Source organism: Notolepis coatsorum (genome assembly GCF_963971535.1).
Source record: "Notolepis coatsorum genome assembly, chromosome: 19".
NCBI lineage: Eukaryota > Metazoa > Chordata > Actinopteri > Aulopiformes > Paralepididae > Notolepis > Notolepis coatsorum.
Genome location: NC_140183.1, coordinates 88,264,267 through 88,286,947, shown reverse-complemented (window position 1 = coordinate 88,286,947; position 22,681 = coordinate 88,264,267). Strand labels below are relative to the sequence as shown.

Genomic DNA, 22,681 nt, shown 5'->3' with positions numbered 1-22,681 from the left:
ATCCCTCTTTTTTTCGTTTGGTTTTCTTTCTCTCTTTTTTCATTTCATTTCCTTCAATCTTTATTCTTCTTTTTTCTTTCCTTTTCATTTATACAAAAATGACGCTAAGTCTCTCGGTCCGTGTTTCGTTTAAAAGACTTCCTCCTTCATTGTTTTCAGTGCTTTTGTTTTGATTTGTTTCCTTTGCACACATTCTCTCTTCTCTCCACCCCTTCTCTGTGGTCCCCCCTCTCTCGTCCCTCACAGGGTCTTGTCGCTCTTCTCTGTGGTCCCCCCTCTCTCGTCCCTCACAGGGTCTTGTCGCTCTTCTCTGTGGTCCCCCCTCTCTCGTCCCTCACAGGGTCTTGTCGCTCTTCTCTGTGGTCCCCCCTCTCTCGTCCTTCACAGGGTCTTGTCGCTCTTCTCTGTGGTCCCCCCTCTCTCGTCCTTCACAGGGTCTTGTCGCTCTTCTCTGTGGTCCCCCCTCTCTCGTCCCTCACAGGGTCTTGTCGCTCTTCTCTGTGGTCCCCCCTCTCTCGTCCCTCACAGGGTCTTGTCGCTCTTCTCTGTGGTCCCCCCTCTCTCGTCCTTCACAGGGTCTTGTCGCTCTTCTCTGTGGTCCCCCCTCTCTCGTCCCTCACAGGGTCTTGTCGCTCTTCTCTGTGGTCCCCCCTCTCTCGTCCTTCACAGGGTCTTGTCGCTCTTCTCTGTGGTCCCCCCTCTCTCGTCCTTCACAGGGTCTTGTCGCTCTTCTCTGCGGTCCCCCCTCTCTCGTCCCTCACAGGGTCTTGTCGCTCTTCTCTGTGGTCCCCCCTCTCTCGTCCCTCACAGGGTCTTGTCGCTCTTCTCTGTGGTCCCCCCTCTCTCGTCCCTCACAGGGTCTTGTCGCTCTTCTCTGTGGTCCCCCCTCTCTCGTCCCTCACAGGGTCTTGTCGCTCTTCTCTGTGGTCCCCCCTCTCTCGTCCTTCACAGGGTCTTGTCGCTCTTCTCTGTGGTCCCCCCTCTCTCGTCCTTCACAGGGTCTTGTCGCTCTTCTCTGTGGTCCCCCCTCTCTCGTCCTTCACAGGGTCTTGTCGCTCTCTTTCTTCAAGTGACTAAAACGGCAAAGGGGAATAAAAAAAGAAGAGATTGTAGTGATATGGTCAGGCGGGTCAAATATAATAAGGTTTGTGGGTTCATGTAAATTCAGTTAATATTATGAGACGCACTATGAAAAAGGATGTTTCAATGATTGAAACGGGCCGCGCAGACATATGCACGTGTGTGTGTGCACACACCCAGCTGTGTTTATTTGAAATATGGGGACATTAAATAGATTTACATTCATTCTATAATCATCCCTAACCATAACCTCGTTTGGTCTCCAAAGTTGTTCTTGATTTATCACATAAATGTGCTGATTTTGTGGTGTGTATGCTCAAAGTTGTTCTTGATTTATCACATAAATGTGCTGATTTTGTGGTGTGTATGCTCAAAGTTGTTCTTGATTTATCACATAAATGTGCTGATTTTGTGGTGTGTATGCTCAAAGTTGTTCTTGATTTATCACATAAATGTGCTGATTTTGTGGTGTGTATGCTCAAAGTTGTTCTTGATTTATCACATAAATGTGCTGATTTTGTAGTGTGTATGCTCAAATTTGTTCCTGATTTAACAACATAAATGTGCTGATTTTGTAGTGTGTATGCTCAAATTTGTTCCTGATTTAACAACATAAATGTGCTGATTTCATGGTGTGTATGCTCAAAGTTGTTCCTGATTTATCACATAAATGTGCTGATTTCATGGTGTGTATGTACATTTTTGTTCCTGATTTATCACATAAATGTGCTGATTTCATGGTGTGTATGCAAATTTTTTTTCCTGGTTTATCACATAAATGTGCTGATTTCATGGTGTGTATGCTAATTTTTTTTCCTGATTTATCACCTAAATGTGCCCACACACACACACAGCAGCTGTCCTCTACCTGTAGTACTCATCCTGGGTGAGGGAGTGGTGGTGATGGTGATGGATCCACTGCTGCTCCAAGGCTAGTCTCTGGATCTGCAGCTCTGCGCTCTGGGCCTGCTGCATGGCCTGGAGCTGGTGAGCGGCTGACATAGGAGCAGTTAGAGAGGAGGGCTGGGGCAGGTCACGGAAAGGAGCACCTGTTGGAGAGGAGGGAGAGGGGGCGGAGGAAGAGGAGGTCAGTAATCGTTGTCTTAATTAAAAACTTTCATCATTATTGAATATGTGTAGAGTAAATTGAAGGAGTACATGGAGGAGGAGCCTTCTCCTCACCGAAGAGCTGTTGGCGGAGCACCTCGCTGTCAGTGAGGGGGTGTGCCAGGATGGGAGTGCCTAGTGTGGCCCCGGGGTAGGGGAGGCGCGCCAGAGGAGACCCCGACGCCAATGGGTCCATCAGGGGGTGAACCCCGCCCGCCGCTGGGGGCCAATGATGTAAGAGGAAATACAGGAGATATTTAATAGGAGTCACAGCACCGATATTTGTTTAAACTGAAGAGGTGGACCTTGGTGTCAGTATGCTATCGTATTTATACTAAATTGTTTCCATAGTCTCTGCTTAGTCAATTCATTGGTCAGTTTGGTCTTAGTTTACCACGACTTTGTTGATAAGTCGTTTTTCTTCCTGAAAGGTGATAAACATATCTCTGGTAAGCAGTAGATTAAAGGCATCCATTAGCATTTTGTCCTAAACGCAATCTGACAAATATAGAAGATACTGGCAATTAAAAATATTTTTAAAAGGTAGCATCAGAAAGCACCTTGGGTGGTGTTTCCATTATGGCACTGTAGTGCAGGGACGTGCACAGGACTTTAGAGGGGCAGGTGCTCCAGGGCTGAAAATGGCACTACACTTGTGTGTATATATTAACCGATAATTAGCACGATTTTTAAGGGCCCTTTTCGGGCGGGGGGCCCCCTTTTTATGCTTTTTGGGGGGTTTTGGTGATCAAATATTGAATATTGGCACTTTTTTGATGATGCTCAAAAAGGCAGGTGCTCAGGCACCCCTTGGCCTCTATGTGTGCACGTGCCCCTTGGCCTCTATGTGTGCACGTGCCTGCTGTAGTGTCTAGATCCCATTGCCTAGAAGGATGTTTTTAAAAAAAAATTATTTCTTTATTTAATTTTTTACATGTATTTTTTATTTGTAGATAGTGGAATGGTCTAGATTAGGGTTAAGGTGAGGAATGCGTTCATAAACAACTTTTTAGTGAAAACTATGATGAGCTACAGCTTGGCTGCTAGTATGCAAATACTGTAGGCGAAAGAGATTTGTATGAATAGTAAAAGAGCAAACATTTTAAGTAAAGAGTTGTGCCCTCCCTGCTGACTTGTCAAACAGAACTTGTAAATCGCTTTGGATAAAAGCGTTCAGCTAAATGACTAAATGTAAAGATTTTGAATGGATGGTTGCTACATGATCATTTAAATCCCAGTTCTTTGAGGCGGGTCGTTTACAGTGTTATCTCCGGTTCCAGGTCAGCGAAGAAATTCCCAAACAAACATAAAAAAAAACCAACAAGCTCATCACTGAAGCGTCATTTGTGTGTTGTTTGGCAGAACTGACAGTATACACCTCCTGACTGCACAGCTAGCAAGTAGAAACAGCTGTGAGTGAATTTGTTTCTTTTTCTGGTATTACGAACAACCATTCTGGCCCGAGTGTGCAAGTCCTCCAAGTATGTTCGTTGTATGTAGTATTTAGCACATACACTGAACAGTAAGCTTCAACAGTATGTACATACAAAAGGAATTCGGAAACAGCTACTACCTTCCATTAGCCAGCCCATGTCTTCTTATTTTGTTAAATGTTTGTAAGAAAGGCTGTGATTGGCTGTACCGCCGTACCGGTACCACACCAAGCTGAAACTGCCACTGAACTGGACCAGATCATGGATAAGAAGGCCCATTCCCAGTGTATCATGGTATCTCCATTTTTAAAAGGTTACACACCAGTTGTCTAACTCTAATGCATCAAACTAAGGCCAGGGACACACAGGAGGCCGAAGCACAAGAACATGTCAGTTCTGGAGCGAGCAGGAGCCTGGCTTTTCACACCAGAAGCCTCTCCTCTGCTCCAATCACATGTGGAGGCGCTCGCGGCTCACAGAGAAAATAGACCAGACACCGAAACGTTGGCCTGGGTAACTCTGCGGCACGGCTGGTACGAACGGTCCAATCAGAAAGGACACTGGCTGCTCTGCCCTGCGCGTCGGCGTCTGACGATCCTAACAATGACCGGTGTCACTAATTATACACCAGAAACGGCAGATTGTTCATGTGAACTTGATAACTCAGGTGGTTTTCGTTGGAATCCTTTCAAATTTGTTGTGGACATTCATTAACTCTGGAGGAAGAACCCTCTTGATTTTGGTGACCTTTCCTCCTGCGCTACCATCAGGTAACACTTTCAATCTCGCTCGCTATCATTTGGGCACAAGTATCTTATTATAAATAAGGATCTATGACGTGCGCCAGAATGGATATCCCGCCCTATTAGTCAACAAAGTCTACAGCTATGTTACTATCCAATTGTCAGGTGAATTATAAGTGAACTTTTGAAATGTTGCAAAAAAATAGAATGCGAATTAGATGTCTTTCCATCAGTTGGGGTTGAGGCAAATAAACGTTCTACCTGAACATGGAATGTAGCAACGTCAGGAAGAAAATACAAAAAAAAAACAAAGCTTGGCTGTCTAGAATTGAACGCTGTTGGGCGTGTTCTTTAGTGTCAGATCATATTAGGCCATATTTCTTGATTTCCAAAACAAGATGAAGACAATGGGTGTCTCATAGGGGTGACTGGGTGCAATTGAAACAGTGGCCAGTGGAGTTATTATTACATAAAGGTATTATGTTGTGAGGTATGGGATATCCCTAATATATCATATCCCTGTGGTGAATGTGGTTGCTCCAGACAGATGTTACATTTAAACCCATGTGATGTTTCAATAGCTCCCAGTCTACCCCCTACATGGGACCGCAGCACATTGGACAGTTCTGTCTGGGGAGGTTATGGTGGAGAGATTTTACAGACAGCCTTTCGCTGCATCATTTAGCATCACTTTAGAATTGTTGTGCAATGGGATCGGACCAAACAGCTGATCAGTCAATGTGAGATTTTATCTGCGACGTCTTTATTTTATTATTTATTCCACAAATGCCTTTCCATTGCCTATTCAATGCATGAACTCGTTATCGACAAAAGCAAAAACCACCTCAAGTGGAGCATAATAACCTTCTTTGCGACATTGAGGAAGTGCTATCACATTTCTTCGTTGCGGCTCATGACTATTAGTCAATTAAGTATTTCTTTAGTTGAGGGGAAGGTTATGGCAGGTGCATGTTGACTTGTGTTCTGTGTACTGTGAGTGAGTAGGAGAGCTAGCTGCGGGGGGTACCTGTGTCTTGCTGATGCAGATGCAGGTGTGAGTGGATGTGTGAGTGCTGGTGATGGTGAGGCGTCACGTTTAACATTTGGAGACGCCCCAGATTCTCTCCTCCACTTCCTCCTCCCGATCCTCCTCCACTTCCACCTCCTCCTCCTCCTCCTCCTCCTCCTCCTCCGCCCCCACCACCAGCACTTCCTCCTCGTTCCCGCTCCCTCTCTCTCTCTCGCTCTCTCTCCCCGGCGGTCGGCAATGCCACTCTGTCTCTCTCCCTCTCCCTCTCGCCGCTTCTGTCTCTCTCGCTAGAGGCGGGCGATCGGGTGGGAGTAGGGTAGGTCTCGGAGGGCGTGGCCGGGGCAGGGGGCGGATGAGAGGGCAAGTTGCTCGGAAAGGAAGCATTGGGCACCGGGTGATGTAGGGATGTCACAGGGTTGGAGGACGGTGGAGCCGGAGGAGTCGCAGCGGTGGGGCCGGCTGCGGGCGGAGGGGCAGCCGTGGGTAGAGATGCAGGGTGGGAGGGGAGTGAGGCGGGGGGGACAGAGGAAGGGGGAGGGTTGGAGAGGGCAGGAGGGTTGGGGGGTCGAGTTACGGGGACCAGGGTGGGATTCTGGAGATGAACTGGGCCCGGGGGAGCTGACGGAGGGGGGGTCCCATAGATTGAAACCTCATTAGCTCCCCCTCCACCACCCCCCAGGAGTAGGGAGTGCGCATGTGCGTGGGCGTGTGCATGAGCATGGGCATGCGAGTGGGAGTGAGCGAGGGCGAGAGCCGTGGGGTCAGCCATGGCGCCCGGTGGGTACACCCTCTCTTCACTCTTAAACTCAAACCCAGGCTTCATGCGGTCGCGGTGGGCTGCCATTGCATGATTAAACCCCATCCCTCCTAAGCCTGCGCCCGCCATACCCCCGTGGCCCAGACCCCCCCCCATTCCACCGTGGCCCCCCATGCCCGGGCCCCCTTCGAGGCCACCGCCGTACAGGAAGCCCAAGATGGCCGCTGCCGTGGCAGCGTCTGTGGGCAGGTGATGTGGGTGACCCATAGCGTGGTTCTGGAACTGGGGGAGGAAGAAGGAGGGGTGGACATGGGGGTGGCCGTGATGATGGATGTGCGGGTGGTGCGCCTGGGCGCGACTTGCCGCCCCGAGGGGAGACATGGCGTGGGGCCGAGCGTACTCGCTTAGGGTTCTCAAGGCCGGGGTGTCGGGGCCCAGATATGGACCGAGTCCCAGGGCCCCTTGGTGGCCTCCGAGCACCGCCGAGGCCCCACCCATGGAGGGGATGAGGAGGGAGTGGGGGATGGAGTGGGCGAGGGAGGGGTGGAGGTGGGAGGGGTGGATGTGAGCATGCGGGTGTGAATGATGTTGATGAGGGGGATGAGAGACAGGGTTGCCCGAGGAAGAGGAAGGGTCGAGTAGGATAGAGGAGGACGACGGGAAGAAGAGTGAGGAACCCTGGCGGCCCCCTCCAGCAGCGCTGTTGTTCACATCTTTCTGCTGCTGCAGAAAACAGGGGAGACAGAGGAGGAGAAGAACGTTCATCAAATCTGTCTCGACGCGATCTCTTCCTCTGACGCAATAAGAATCACCTGAATCTGGGCGGCTAGGTGGTGTAGTGGGCAAGGCACTCGCCACCAGTGTGGAGACGCTAGGATTCGCGTGTTCGAATCCAGCTCTCCACATTGTTTTCAGTTTAGCTGGTCGTCCGCAGTAATACACATTGGCCGTATTACGGGGAGGGAAAACTGAAGGGTGGGGATCGAACGTTGTGAACAAGCGACTCCTACAAGTCGGTTGGTGCGCCTGCGCAGTAGAATCAGGAAGTGTCGGGGGCAGCGTGAGCCTCCCACGCGTTACTCCTCGACACTGAGAGATCGAGCTGCGCAGGTGAAAAGATGCGACTGCTGTTACCTCAAGTACCGGAGGGGACTTGTGCTATGTATGACTTAGTCCACATTGCAGCCGGCTTGTGGGAGGCAAGAAACAGCGTTCGTGACAGGGGAGGGTTGAATTGGATGATACGAAATTGGGATGGGAGAAAATATAGAAAAATGGGAGAAAAAGTGGATCAAAATCAAAAAAGAATCACCTGAATCTATGACATGGTGGCGCCACACAAGGAGAACCCTAGGATATCCTCACCTGTAGATGTCTCTCCAGTTCCCTCTCCCTCTCCCTTTCCCTCTCTCGCTCCCTCTCTTTCTCTCTCAAGTCCCTGGCCCTCTGCTCCACCTCTCTGCGGGCCCTCTCGATCATCTCGTTCCTCTTCTTCCACAACTTGGAGCCGTCCAGGGGGACGAAGAGGACATCGCTGCGGGCGCAGGAGTTACTGCTGCCACGGTCGAGGACCCTGTGAAACCTGGAGATAAACACCACATGCACACATGCGCACACACACACATACAATAGAACAGCAAATAATTATAATCGTTAGCAATCAGCAATACCATCATCATAATGATTATCATTGCTGCTAATTAAACATCTTTTCACGAGGAGAGAATGTGCAAACTGACACACTGACAGACTCAATGATGATGGGGGTCAATCCCTTCTCACCGTGCTGATTGGCTGGCGTGGATCGGAATGTCCACTGGCTTAGGCTCAGGGGAAGGGCTTCTCAACACCGGAGGCGGGCTCTCGTTCTCCTCTCTCTCCTCCATTGGTTCTTCCTTGATGACAGGCGGGGGAAGTGGGCCCGTGGACGAATCACTATGCCCATCGCCGGGCAGTGACGAATTGGTGGCAGGGGCTGAGGTGCCATTGTTGTTGCTGGCGTTACTAAGAGGCGGGGGCCCCTTGGAAACATTTTGAGGCGAGTGGGATTGAGAGTTGGTATTGCTATTAGGTACGCTACTGTTGCTATTGCTGTTGGCCATGTTGCCACTGTTCCCGTTGGAGTGGTAAGGTCCACTGAAAGGAGGGTGGCTGTTCAAAGTGCTGTGGAAGGGGGATGGCCGACAACCAGGTGAACAGGTGGACGACGCACCCGAGCCAGGAAGTGGCATGTTGGGACCAGAGGAGGAGCCGGGGGGGAAAGAGGAGAAGCCACCCATCTGATTGGCAGACGGGCTGGGCAACGGCGAAAGGGGTGTCGGAGGAGTCTGATTGGAGGACTGGTATTGTGGAGGTCGTACATGATTGGATCCCATACCTGCTGGAGGCGGCGGGGCATGGGAGGTCTGAGGAGGGGGCAGGGGAGGCGGGGGGGGAGGATACGGAGCGTTTGGAGGGTGTCCATGATGGGTGGAGGAAGAGGAAGGAGAGAGGGCGGGGGGTTGACTGGGGCCTCCGCGGCTCTGGTAGAGAGCAGGCTCTCGCAGGCTGGAGTCCCTCTCTCTATCTCTGTCCCTGGGCCCTGCCTGGTAGTGAGGGTGGGGTGGGTGGGGGTGCTGGGGTCCCCCAGGCCCTGAGTACTCTCGCGTCAGGTTTGGAGTCATCCCAGCAGGACTGAGGTAAGACTCTCGATTGGGGCCAGTGGAAGGGGCCGCGCCGGCAGTGTACTCTTTCCCTCCGGGGTACTCTCTGTGGAAGGGGTCCGGTCCAGAGGAAGAGGGGCTCCGCGCCTCCATGGAAGGAGGGTAGTCCCGGCTGGAGGAGTTAGGAGGGGGATGTGGGTGCGGCGGGTGTGGGGGATGAGTGGGGTGGCTGGGGTTATTATTTTGCGGTGACGCGGGTGGGTCTCGGTTCAGCATCGGGGCGACAGGTAGACCGCCGGTGGAGCTGGAGGGGTTTCCCTGGGGGAGGGGGTTGTTATTGGGGTTGGTGTTGTTGTTGTTGCCTCCCACCTCTCTCGTCTGCTGGGCGGCAAACTCGCCCCATCTGCTCCCCTCTTTGTCTCTGGGATGCCCCCCTCCGGCGCCATTGGGGCCAAAGTCTCTATTCTGGTTCTGATTTTGCAGAGGGAACTCCCTTGCTCCATCCCTGTCCCTGTCCCTGTCCCTGTCTCTTTCTCTCTCTCTCTCTCTTTCCCTATCTCTGAAACCTGGACCAAAGTCTCTTCCTCCAGGACCCATATTGGGCCCGTCTCTCCCAGAACCCTGGAACTCCCGGTTCTGACCCACTGACAGACCACCGAACTCCCTGCCCTGGATGCCATTGGGCCCCCCCATTCCACCACAAGTGCTGTTATTATTATTATTATTATTACCCCCGCTGCTGTTGCTGCTGTTGCTGCTGCTGCTGCTGCTGCCTGTAGGAGCGGGGAACTCCCTGCTAATCTCCCTCCCCCCACACTCCCCCCTCACTCCTCTCTCCCTCTCTCCTGCAGCCCCCCTCTCTCTGTCCCCTCCCCCGCCAGTGTACCTGGGCAGGTACTCCCTGTGGGGGTGGGGGTGAGGCTGGGGGAGGTAAGAGGGGTGGGAGGAGGAGTGGCGAGCGGACGGAGGGTTGTAAACAGAGGGAAGTTGCTGCTGCTGCACTGGGGGCTGGTGCTGCGGTTGGTGCGGGTGGTGGTTGCCAGGGAAACGGGCGTAGCCCCAGCTCCCCTGGCAACCGGTTGCCGTGCCACCCTGCCAGCCGGTGGGGCTATAGTGGTGTGAATGGGGGGAGGGCTGTGACTGGGCCTGTGGCTGGGACAGGGAGCCGGCCTGGGGCACCAGGGAGGGAGGAGTAGACTGAGCCTTGTCCAGGAGTTTGTCAACCTTATCCAGTTTCTCTCTCTCTGTCTTAACCTCGGCGGGCAGGTTCGGCCCCCCCAGCTCCAGGGGCTTCAGGGCAGGTGGGGGAGGAAGGGGTGGGGGGAGAGGGTGTGGAATGCTGGGGTTGCCGTGGGGATAGTCGCCCCCGGAGATCGCCGTCTTGGTCACACACTGCGTGTTGGCTTTGGAGTTCGTTCGATTGCCACTAGGCACACCGTCGACACCCGTCTGTCCACCGTACTCCACCTTGCACACCAACTTGGAGTCCAGGGAGAAATAGGACTTCCTCCCACCATTGCTGTCATTTGTTGAATCTCCTACGCCGCGGAGAGGGGGAGCCAGGCTGGAGGTGGAGCAGGGGGTGGTGGGTGGCTTGAGAGAGGGACAGTCCTCTACTCTTCCATCTCCATCCCTCTTTTCTCCGTCTCCACAGGATTCTTCCCCTCTTCCCTCTCTCGCTGCTCTCCTGTCCTCTCCCCCTGATTTCCCCCCCCCTCCCTCTTTCCCTTTCTCTCGTTCCTGCTCTCCTTGCTTTGGTGAGTCCGGGCCATCGGAGTCAGAGTCCAAGCTGCCCAGAGGTGAGGCGGACAGGCTCGGGGACGAGGAACGATTGTCCTGGTCTATGTCCCGCCCACTACTCAGACTACTGCTGCTATTGGCCAGGCTCCCTACAGCTGAACTCCTGCTCCCTTGGGATTGGCCGTCCTCATTGTCACTCTCCCGGGATTGGCTGGCCACCGAGGTGGGAGGCGGGACGGTGGAAGGAGCCGAGCTGTCAGTGGAGTGAGTCGAGGTGGGCGGGTTTGGAGTAGAGGATGAATCCTGAGAAAGATCATTTGAAGACGAGGTGAAAAATGTACCTTTTGACAGTAGTGTGAAGAATGTTATATTATTGTACGAGCTTGGGCACTGCCTTCCTGACTATATTTTCCCTCAGATTGATGAAATGCCACACTGACCTGAACCTTTTGCCTCTTTGGAGGGGACACAAGCTCCTCCCCCTCGCTCTCTGACGAATCATGTCCCTGCGCTCTGCGATTGAAGCGATTCGCTGTCAGTTCCTCACCGGCGGCTCTCTGCTGAAAAATACGCAGAGCACTTTTATTTTTTTTTATTTTTTTTAACTGATTTATTCTGCTCATAATCTCAGACATAACCAAACTATAAACGATCTTATATAAATGCAGTTGGTTTGAGCGTTATTGAGTTAAAGGGTTGGAACGTGTGATGTCATTTTGATGTGACATATTCCAAGAATTATCAAGGCTCGTGAAATGAGGGGGAAAAAGAGAGAAAAGAAAACCAAGGCGTCTGCTTGTCCCTTTCCAGGAACCGTTAATCGCTCACTAAGGTCTTGATATATTTTTTTTCATTTTCATAATTTCAACTGCAATTATTTAATACTTCCTGGAATATGTGACATCACACATTCCATCTTTTCAACTCAATAACTCTCAAACCAAATGGGTTTGTACAAGACGGTGTAGCTTTGGTGGGATATTTGTGAGATTATGTGTGCAGATAAATCTGCTTTATTGTTTTTGAGTGGAGTGTTCCTTTAAGATCCATTGTGATCTGTTTTTAGAACAAACAACCGACGTCGGGCACAGAAAGAGATTTCAAAGTGTTAGGCTGTAAAAGAAAAATAATAATAATAACACACCACCAAACAACACTGGCACTATAAGGGTATGTCTGTGGCAGTGGGGCGGCTACGTGGCGTAGTGGGCAAGGCGCTCGCCACGAAATCTGGAGACGCTGGGCTCGCCTGTTCGAGCCCAGCGCTCCACATTTGCTTTCAGTTTAGCTGGTCGTCCGTACTAATACACATTGGCCGTATTAGGGGGTGGGAAACTGATGGGTGGGGATCGGGCGTTGTGGACAGCGACTCCTACAGGTCGGTTGGTGCGCCTGCGCAGTAGAATCAGGAAGTGTCGGGGGCAGCGTGAGCCTCCCACGCGTTACTCCTCGCCACTGAGAGATCGAGCTGCGCAGGTGAAAAGATGCGACTGCTGTTACCTCAAGTACCGGAGGGGACTTGTGCTATGTATGACTTAGTCCACATTGCAGCCGGCTTGTGGGAGGCAAGAAACAGCGTTCGTGACAGGGGAGGGTTGAATTGGATGATACGAAATTGGGATGGGAGAAAATATAGAAAATGGGAGAAAAAGTGGATCAAAAAAGGGTATGTCTGTGGCAGTCATAGTGATGACTCATACGCATGCACACACACACGCACACACACACATTAGGGTTTTGATTGATACATAATGGCTGATGGCCTCTTATTCTTGTCTCTCTCTCTCTCTCTCTCTCTCTCTCTCTCTCTCTCTCTCTCTCTCTCTCTCTCTCTCTCTCTCTCTCTCTCTCTCTCTCTCTCTCTCTCTCTCTCACAACCAAGTCAAACACACACGCTCAAGGGAAGAGGAAGGGCAAAGTAGATTCTGACCGTTTGCCTCTCGTTGCGTTCGGTGCAGGTGGGGCTGGCGTGCGGGCGTCTACCCCTTCTCTCCTCGCCGCCGCCCCCCCGCCTTCGCCCACTGCGCATGGGCATCTGAGGCGCCAGGAGGAGAGGAGGCGTGTGGGGGGCGAGAGGGAGAGTAGGGGAGAGTATCAAATGGAACATAAAGAGACAGAACATGGAAAAAAACAGAGGGAAAGCACAAGGAGATTAGAGTCCGAATTACAATCACGTTAATCATTAAACGCGATACATGTACAGGAAACGTGTCCTGGTGGAAGAAGAAGAAGAAGAAGAAGAAGAAGAAGAAGAAGAAGAAGAAGAAGAAGAAGAAGAAGAAGAAGAAGAAGAAGAAGAAGAAGAAGAAGAAGAAGAAGAAGAAGAAGAAGAACATGGTCAGGGAAAAGTTCAATGCAGGGGTAATATAAATAGAAATAGAAAATAGAGTCATGAGAAAGAGAGCAGTTCATTGAAGGGTAGATAGGGGGATGAAACATGGTCAAAACAAGTGGGGAGTTTAAAGAATAGTTCACTTCAGTAGTCTTACCTCTATCTAAAGCCATTGACAAGTAAGCTAGTGAGCGCTCCTGTCGTCCGCTGTCAACACCACTATTCCTCCAAGGTGTCAGGCTCCTCATTCACTTCCATTCATTTTGAGGACCATGTCTGAGGCCCAATCCCAATACGGCCCTACCACTTGGCCCTAACCCTCCATTTTTCACATGGCTACGTAGGGTATGGTGTCCTGATTCTTTGGTGGATCTAGGGGTAGTGGTCATGTACAGTAGCTCTCCAACTGGCCCTCCAAACGGAATGTTTTCAGATGCTGACTCGAAACGGAGGGGTATAATGGAGAACACTAAAAGACTTGCATTTCTGTAGTGATATGTATATTTTGTACGTATGTGATACATATATTTTGTACATCAGCCTATTTGGTTTTTGCAGAACTTGCCTTAACACCTTTCCCTTTGAGGAAACGTGCTGAATCGCGTGGCGCTTATTTCTATCTCGCTTTTCTGCAGACACACACACCGTTCCAAAATGTATTACAATTATTTCTGCTGCTCCAAATCAAGAAAAGATTCATGGATAAAGGTATATTTTGACGGCGGGCGGCGGTTTAACAATCAAATACAGCAAAACTGCTCAACCGGACGAACAGGTCAATACCGCTCATCATTCCAGGTTAGGTTTCTGCGGCCAGGGTCATAGAACACCAGGGTCATAGAACACCAGGGTGGTAGAACACCAGTCATGTCAAAATGTAGTCGAGATGTTTCCGGTTACAGAAAACCGGTGGTGTTGCGTAATTCACAGGTGAGATATTGAGGAAAAACGCAAAAAAAAAAATCTCCACACTTTTTCTCCTCTTTTTCTATTTTTCTCCCATCCCAATTCCATTGTGCCAATTCTCCCCTCCCCTGTCTTGAACATTGCTCGCATATGCCCCCCACTGGCCGGTTCTAGGGAGGATAGAAGCCTTGCATCACGTGTCCCCGCCGTGTGTCGTCTTTTACCAACGGAGTTGCAGTTCCGCGTTCGAGTTCCGCGATCTGATTGGCCACTGACGTTTCTCTCTGCGCCAATCGCGTTCCGCCTATTTCCGCCTATTTCTGCCTCTAACTACACCAAGGTCCATGATGGAAATAAGTTGATATAGACTTTATTCTGTCAACCTTGACAATGTATGGTTAATGCTATTGATGTAGTATTTTTAAATGCTTTATGTCTAATAAACTAGACAAAATATAGCCTATAGAACAGATTTTTACAGCCTAATCTAAAACAGATTTTTTACACATTGGTTCAAACATGATCATGGAAGGTGACAACCTTAACATGTCATGTTGTGTCACAACAGAATGAGTAGGTGAGTGTTAGGCCTACAGAAAGTGTAATCTATTGATTGACTTGCATGACCTAGTCAATTCGGTAGAAGAGTCTGGTGGGCGAGATTATGCATGACCAGCCTGTGATCTAAAGACTCCTGCCTGTGGCTGAATAATGAAGCCCAAAGTCGCGTCACATGCAAGAGCATATTACATACAAATAGAATGCTAATGCGGTTTTTAGGCTACTGGTAGGCTATTCTTATGCCGTGCTCACTCCGGCGTTAGAAGGTAGCCTAATAACTGGCATGTTTCAACACCAGTCGTCTGTCATCTGATGTGGCTGCCGTTCTTATGGAACTCCACTCCACAAGAGCTCGATATTGAATGGCTACCTGTCAGCTGCTCAAACCTAGATACAGTAGAAACAGCTCGAAAGCACACATGGCTACACTCTGTATGCAGCAATGACCACCTCCTGACCTTAGGCGGATTATAGCTACCCGAATAATCAGGATATTAAAACTCACTGCTCGTCCACCCAACGTAAACAGAGCAGAGATAAGCTTCAAATCACTGCAAGATCGCGCAATAATGAAGTTGTGTTTTGAACATTTATGTTGTGTTGATGGAATCACGTTAACGCTTTAATCGCCGATGACGTGTTTAGACGTCATTCCTAGCCATGCTCATTCTGCCGAAGACGGCGTAACTCGTCTTTGATGTCAATATTTCAAAAATCTGTGATCTAAATCATATTTCTCCTCCGGGGTCCTGAGATATACTGCTGATCTCCACTCAACTCTCTAGCGGTTCAAGAGCGCCATCTGGTGGCCGATCGGCAGATCGCCAACAGGAAGTGACTCGTCAAACAGGAAGTGCTGGATAATCAATCGCTCGCCCTAACTCAATAAACAACGTTATTTGAACGTATATAGTATTATACAACCTGGAAATGGTTCATCAGGATCAACATCCCATAATCGAAAACTGTCTACGCCACGCTGATCGTCCAACGGCGCGAGGAAGATACGGTGAGTTTCAACGTTATTTTCTAACATATTCTATACTAACTGATCTGATGATCATATGACCCACACTAGATGAATGGTATAACGTTGCCCACGGAATTATAAACGCCCCCTCGCCCATCCGGTCAATATCAGATGATACGTAGTAACTTCTAGAAGTACCTCCAGTTGAAATTTTTCATCTGGCAACGATCGCTACCAAACTGTATTTGATCATCAATATAATGCATTTGGAGCTATAAATCAAGTTCTGGAGAAAGCTGCATAAAACGATAAAAACATACTTATACTTTAGAGTCTAGACCATATTTTAGTATGAATATGTGAATGAAAAAGTATATCGTTGCTACACCCTGAACAATAGATATAGGACATTGAATGGGCCATAATAATGGCAATTTAGCAATAGAATTTAAAAAGTTATAGCCCTGCAAAGAAGGGGAACTTCTCCATAGACAAATAGAGCTGGCGAGGGATGGTAAATTATGAATTTAACCATGGCGATCAAAGTGTTAATATAGAGAGATGAAAACAAAACGTTATTTCGATTGATATGAATAACTAGTTAGTATATTGATGTGATGTCGGACTTGGATAATGCTAGCAGGCGGCAGGCTGTTAGAGGCAGAACTAGCATAACGCGATTGGCGCAGAGAGAAATGTCAGTGGCCAATCAGATCGCAGAACCCGAACGCGGAACTGCAACTCCGTTGGTAAAAGACTACACTCCAATACACGAGGAGGCAGCCTGTCACATCTTTTCACCTGCCAGCGCGGACTCTCATTGGCGAGGTGTAACGTGTGGGAGGCTCACACTACCCCCGCCACTTCCTGTCTCTGCTGTGCAGGCGTCCCCAACCGACCTGTAGGAGTCGCTGTCCACAACGTCCAGATTACCACCCATCGACTTCCACCCGCTGACTCTGCCAATTGAGTTAGTATGACGGCTGGCCCAAGCCGGAGGCAACGCCGACAGCCGGAGTCGAACCTAGTGTCTCTTGCGTTGGTGACGAACGCAATGTCCGCTGCGCCACCCAGCCGCCTGGGAAAAACGCAGAATTTTCTAGAACTATTTCTAATTCCAGAAATGTCAATTCCACGTTTCTAGGCCCTGCAAAAACCAAATAATTGAATACATGCAAAATATACGTATAACTACAGAAATATCTAAGTCATTTACATTATTTAATTTCTGATGACATAACAAGGGGTGTCCCATTTCCTAGGTAAAGATTTCAACCTTGTTTCAACCTAGCTCTGTTCTGAAGTTCCACTACCCAGTCGAGGCCGAGGGCACTCCTACACTAAACTAATCGGCATGCCAAGGTCTGGGGAGGGTGTAGACTATACCACATGTCTCCTCTGTCGGTCTGGGTAGGGTGTAGACTATACCACATGTCTCCTCTGTCGGTCTGGGGAGGGTGTAGACTATACCACATGTCTCCTCTGTCGGTCTGGGTAGGGTGTAGACTATACCACATGTCTCCTCTGTCGGTCTGGGGAGGGTGTAGACTATACCACATGTCTCCTCTGTCGGCCTGGGGAGGGTGTAGACTATACCACATGTCTCATCTGTCAGTCTGGGGAGGGTGTAGACTATACCACATGTCTCCTCTGTCGGTCTGGGGAGGGTGTGTAGACTATACCACATGTCTCCTCTGTCGGTCTGGGGAGGGTGTAGACTATACCACATGTCTCATCTGTCAGTCTGGGGAGGGTGTAGACTATACCACATGTCTCCTCTGTCGGTCTGGGGAGGGTGTAGACTATACCACATGTCTCCTCTGTCGGTCTGGGGAGGGTGTAGACTATACCACATGTCTCCTCTGTCGGTCTGGGGAGGGTGTGTAGACTACGACATGTCTCCTCTGTCGGTCTGGGGAGGGTGTAGACTATACCACATGTCTCCTCTGTCGGTCTGGGGAGGGTGTAGACTACGACATGTCTCCTCTGTCGGTCTGGGGAGGGTGTAGACTATACCACATGTCTCCTCTGTAGGTCTGGGGAGGGTGTAGACTACGACATGTCTCCTCTGTCGGTCTGGGGAGGGTGTAGACTATACCACATGTCTCCTCTGTCAGTCTGGGGAGGGTGTAGACCAGGGTTCGAAATTAACGGGGGCTTGGGGCATAATGCCCTTGAAAATGGACAAAATGCCCTCGAAAATCAGTTAAGGGGGGCACTTAATGCCCCCGACAGTTTACTAATTATATATATTTATCCGGTAATGGAGCGTCTGTGTATCGTACGGTTCAGATGACGCGCAAATAAAAAAATTAATTTGGCGGAGCCGGTGTTCTGCACTGGCTGCAGGCAGCAGCAGCAGCACTGCAGCCAGCCAGGTGCTAGTCAGTTTGTGTAAAAATGGCACGCACAATATAAATCAATCTTCATTACGACTTTAAAAACATAGCCATTAACATTACATAGGCCTACACACATCTTGCCATAGCGTTAGGAGTTTGTACAATGTTTGTAGCTGTTAGCTAGCTAGCCCTTCACAACAACAGCTAACACCGTAGCTACTAGCTACTGTAGCAGAGGAGGAAATGGGAGTCTGAGAGGCGGGGTGTTTAAAGACAATGATAGGCGTTTATTTAACATCCAAGAAGGCTAACATACAACTGTGTTTTACTAACTCCAACCGGGACTATTATCGCTTTCGCGCTGCTTGTTGATGTTATGAACTGCTCCTAACGTGACCGGAGCTGAAGGTGCCACACGCTAAAATGTCCGTGGGGACCCGGCGCCAACCCATAGATAGTTCCAACTCACCGAATTACGTAATCCACCACAGTTGCACTCAATATTTAAATAATGTTAGTCTAAATAAATGTAGACAGAAACATAATAATTTCAAGCAGAAAACGAATCTTTCCATTAAGAACTGACAATCAGGGAATTTAAACATGGTTGACATTGTTTTTGTGTGTTTATATTAATTAAAGAAAGGAAAGTCTAGTGCTGGCTGAGCATCTTGTTTGTTTGCACTAAGTTAATACTTTGACAAATGTAGCCTATATTTTTCAGTCAGTTCGGTCTTTGTGTGCCAAACATTATTTAAGGCTGTAAACACTGTAAACATTTTATTTTATTTTTAATAAATGAGAAGCATGTTTAGATTTGAGTGTTACATTTTTTTTTATAAAAATTAACGTATATCGAACTGAAAACCGTGACCCCAAAATCGTGATACGAACCAAACCGTCCATTTTGTGAACCGTCCCACCCCTACCGTTTATCATAAAAATTCAGTGCCCCCGAAATACAAAAAAAGCCCCCGAAAATCAATTAAGGGGGGCAAAAAAAGCCCTTGAAAAAAAATGTTAATTTCTAACCCTGGTGTAGACTATACCACATGTCTCATCTGTCAGTCTGGGGAGGGTGTAGAGACTATACCACATGTCTCCTCTGTCGGTCTGGGGAGGGTGTAGACTATGACATGTCTCCTCTGTCGGTCTGGGGAGGGTGTAGACTATACCACATGTCTCCTCTGTCGGTCTGGGGAGGGTGTAGACTATACCACATGTCTCCTCTGTCGGTCTGGGGAGGGTGTAGACTACCACATGTCTCCTCTGTCGGTCTGGGGAGGGTGTAGACTACCACATGTCTCCTCTATCGGTCTGGGGAAGGTGTAGAGACTATACCACATGTCTCCTCTATCGGTCTGGGGAGGGTGTAGACCAGTGGAGGTTTCTCTATGACAACACGTGAAACACAAATTCACTCATAATTCATAATTATTATTAATTTACATATACCTATATATATATATATATATATATATATATATATATATATTAAAAAAAAACTATATATATATGTATTTTTTTTTTTATTATTATTATTATTATTTTTTTATTATAAATGTTTTCCTCTGTAAAAAAATGCCAGTGAATTTAATGGCCAAAATTGACAGCTCTGAGCAGGCCTGCACTGCAGTATTGCCTGCAGTAATTATTCGTGAAGAAAACTTCACAGGTGTGACCCATTGTTAAATAAATAATAAATAACAGCGAATCAAAATAGGCTATTAACTTCATCTAAGCACGGTCTGTGCAGTTAAACTCTTGCCATTGAATGGAGGGTTGATTGATTGACAGCCCTTGACATCCAATACACGGAGGTTGAATATGATTGGCAGCCTTGCAAATCCAATCAGAGATTGCTGCATTGCAAAGTCAAAACGGGTCCAGCTGCATGTACAGGAAGGGACAGAGCAGGCTGTTCTTCCTGAGGAGACTCAGGTCCTTCAATGTGTGCAACAAACTGCTGCAGTCTTTTTACCAGTCTGTTGTGGCCAGCATCCTCTTCTATGCTGTGGCATGCTGGGGAGGCTACATCAACTCAAGGGACACCAACAAGCTCAACAAGCTGGTGAGGAAGGCTAGCTCCGTGGTGGGAGTCGAGCTACCTAGACTTGAGGTGATGGTAGAGAGGGGGATGATAAGGAAGCTGGATGCCATCATGGAGAACCCCTACCACCCCCTCTACGACGAGCTAGTCAAGATGAGAAGCTCGTTCAGCCACAGACTCATCCCCCCCCGACACTCAACTAACCGCCTCGGACAGTCCTTCATACCAGCGGCCATCAGGCTCCACAACAGTGGGCAGCGACTAGCAGCCTCCAGGCCCCACAACAGGGGGCAGCGACAGCGACTGCTACCAGACATTGACCTGGGACTTATAGGAACCCAAGGGGGACAAAGTAGACTACCCTGGTACTTTGATTAATGTATACTCAGTAGATAGTAAATTATAACACTACCTCATGCATACTGCACCTCATGAGTGAATAATGTGAATATTCCTCAGCTAGTCAGATAGTAAATTATATTGACCATATTGATCAAATTGTTTACACTGCCTGTGTTGTCTTTTACTACCTGTATACTGTGTTGTTTTACTACCTGTACCCCTCCCCCCCTCCCCCCCATGCTGCTATGATGCCTGAATTTCCCCAAGGGGATCAATAAAGGAATATCTTATCTTATCTTATCTTATCTTATGTCCGGAGGATAGGTTTAGCTCGGGCCAATCTCAAGTTTCTCAAGTTTCTTTATTAGTTGTCATACAGAAGTACAGAATACTTGTATACAAAATGTAACATAAAGAAGCATTTTGTATAAAAGTATTCTGTACTTCTGTATGACAACTAATAAAGAAACTTGAGAAACTTGAGATTGGCCCGAGCTAAACCTATCCTCCGGACATGCAGCTGGACCCGTTTTGACTATGTGAAAGTTGAGACTATGAGAAAGTTGTTGTTTAGTAGTTAGTAAGATGTACAGCTATAACAAGTCAAGTCAGGCTAAATTAAACTTTGCGCCAACATTAGGACCGAAGTATAAACCAGCAACTGAGCAACATGAAGAAGTGGACTTATGCATCTGGATCAGAAAAAACGTTGTGGATGAAAAAGTAAGTAGGCTACAGTGCTTGTATGCTAACAGTAGCTAGCCAGCTTAGCCTACATCACAATGATAATCACCAAGCTAACTTACTGTACACTCTGTAGGGCTGGGCAATTAATCGAAACAGAATCGCAATATCGATTCATAGACCTATGCAATCTCATTTCTAAGTTATGACTATTTTCTTAATTTTTTTTTTTTTTTTTTTACTTTTTAAATTATTTTATCTGGGTTGAACATGATTTGTGGAACTCCCTCTGGTGTTGTGGTCGTGGTATTCACTGACCTTTGGGAAGTATTTCGACATGCACATGGGTATCTTAGTGGTGTAGTGTATCTTGTAGACCAGGCCCATTGCAAGTTGCTGTACTCTGTCGTCTACTCTAAGCCATCCTAGGTTGTCAAAGTGGACAGGGGTGAGGTGGGTTTTAGGAGTAAGGTCAAGCAGTAGTCTGACCAGTTTGTTTTGTGATGTTTGTAATCTTGTTTTTAGTGCCTTTGAGGTGCTTTGGTACCATGAGGTGCAAGCATAGTCGTAGTACCCTTGAATGAGTGCTCCTGTTAGAGTCTTCAAGGTATTCTTGTTTACCAGAGAGGAGATCCGGTACAGGAATCTAGTTAGTTGGTTGACTTAGTTTTATTACATTGGATCCCATTTTGTCACAGGAAAGATTTGCCTCTAGGATGGAACCCAGGTAGGTAATTTCATCTTTCCTTTTAAGATAAGATAAGATATTCCTTTATTGATCCCCTTGGGGAAATTCAGGCATCATAGCAGCATGGGGGAAGGGGGGGGGGTACAGGTAGTGAAAACAACACAAGCAGTGTAAACAAATAGGTCAATATAATTTACTATCTAACTAACTGAAATATACATTATTCATTATTCACAGTATCACAGTATCCACATAAGGTGCAGTATGCATAAGGTAGTGTTATTGTCCTACTTGGGTTCCTATTAGTTCTAGGTCGATGTCTGGCAGCAGTCGCTGCCCACTGTTGTGGAGCCTGATGGCCACTGGTATGAAGGACTGTCCGAGGCGGTTAGTTGAGTGTCGGGGGGGTATGAGTCTGTGGCTTCCTTGTCACCTTCACCTAATATGTTTTGATCTGGTCAGGTGCGCTGTCACCTAAAATGTTTTGATCTGATCAGGTGCGCTGTCAACTAATATGTTTTGATCTGGTCAGGTGCGCTGTCACCTAATATGATTTCATCTGGTCAGGTGCGCTGTCACCTAATATGTTTTCATCTGGTCAGGTCCGCTGTCACCTAATGTTAATATGTTTTCATCTGTGTCCACTGACCACTGACACACAGTGGGGGATGTTTTAAAAATATTATTTAATATATAATATAATATAATAATTTGTGCTTCACCTAAAAATTTGGTCAGCAGCCTCCACTGGTGTAGACTATACCACATGTCTCCTCTGTCGGCCTGGGGAGGGTGTAGACTACGACATGTCTCCTCTGTCGGTCTGGGGAGGGTGTAGACCAGGGGTGCCCAACCTTTTTGGAACAAGATCTACTTTTTTATTTACCACCTAGCCCGAGAGCTACCAGCCAAAATTTTATATTGTAAGCCGTCATTTGAGGCTTTATAAAAGCAGCATAATGAACACAAATCTGTCAGTGCTGAGTCCGACCTCATCTTAAATAACAAACAGCATTGCTTGTCGTTGTTAACAAGGAGAGGAAGAGTTGATTTAGCAAAAAAAAAAAAAAAAAATTTTAATAATAAAATTTTATTAATCAAGATCTACTTGTAATCAGCCCGCGATCTACCTGTCGATCGCGATCGACTGGTTGGGCACCACTGGTGTAGACTATACCACATGTCTCCTCTGTCGGTCTGGGGAGGGTGTAGACTACGACATGTCTCCTCTGTCGGTCTGGGGAGGGTGTAGAGACTATACCACATGTCTCCTC

The 22,681-nt window shown here is 48.2% G+C and overlaps 1 protein-coding gene across 2 annotated transcripts in view; it reads right to left on the bottom strand.

Annotated features, from left to right (window-relative positions):
- Nucleotides 1-872: 872 nt before the first annotated feature.
- atn1 (atrophin 1) overlaps nucleotides 873-22,681 on the bottom strand; it is a 29,858-nt gene continuing 8,049 nt past the window's right edge. The window contains exons 3-10 of one of the 2 annotated variants that reach the window (XM_084336939.1): nucleotides 12,463-12,567; nucleotides 10,973-11,092; nucleotides 7,933-10,835; nucleotides 7,516-7,732; nucleotides 5,391-6,873; nucleotides 2,263-2,406; nucleotides 1,949-2,129; nucleotides 873-1,073 (exon numbers count right to left, since the gene is read on the bottom strand). In XM_084336939.1, the coding sequence (XP_084193065.1) occupies nucleotides 1,040-1,073; nucleotides 1,949-2,129; nucleotides 2,263-2,406; nucleotides 5,391-6,873; nucleotides 7,516-7,732; nucleotides 7,933-10,835; nucleotides 10,973-11,092; nucleotides 12,463-12,567 (5,187 nt within the window). In that variant the 3' untranslated portion in view covers nucleotides 873-1,039. The remainder of the gene's footprint in view (nucleotides 1,074-1,948; nucleotides 2,130-2,262; nucleotides 2,407-5,390; nucleotides 6,874-7,515; nucleotides 7,733-7,932; nucleotides 10,836-10,972; nucleotides 11,093-12,462; nucleotides 12,568-22,681) is intronic. The other variant, XM_084336940.1, reaches the window with a different exon arrangement.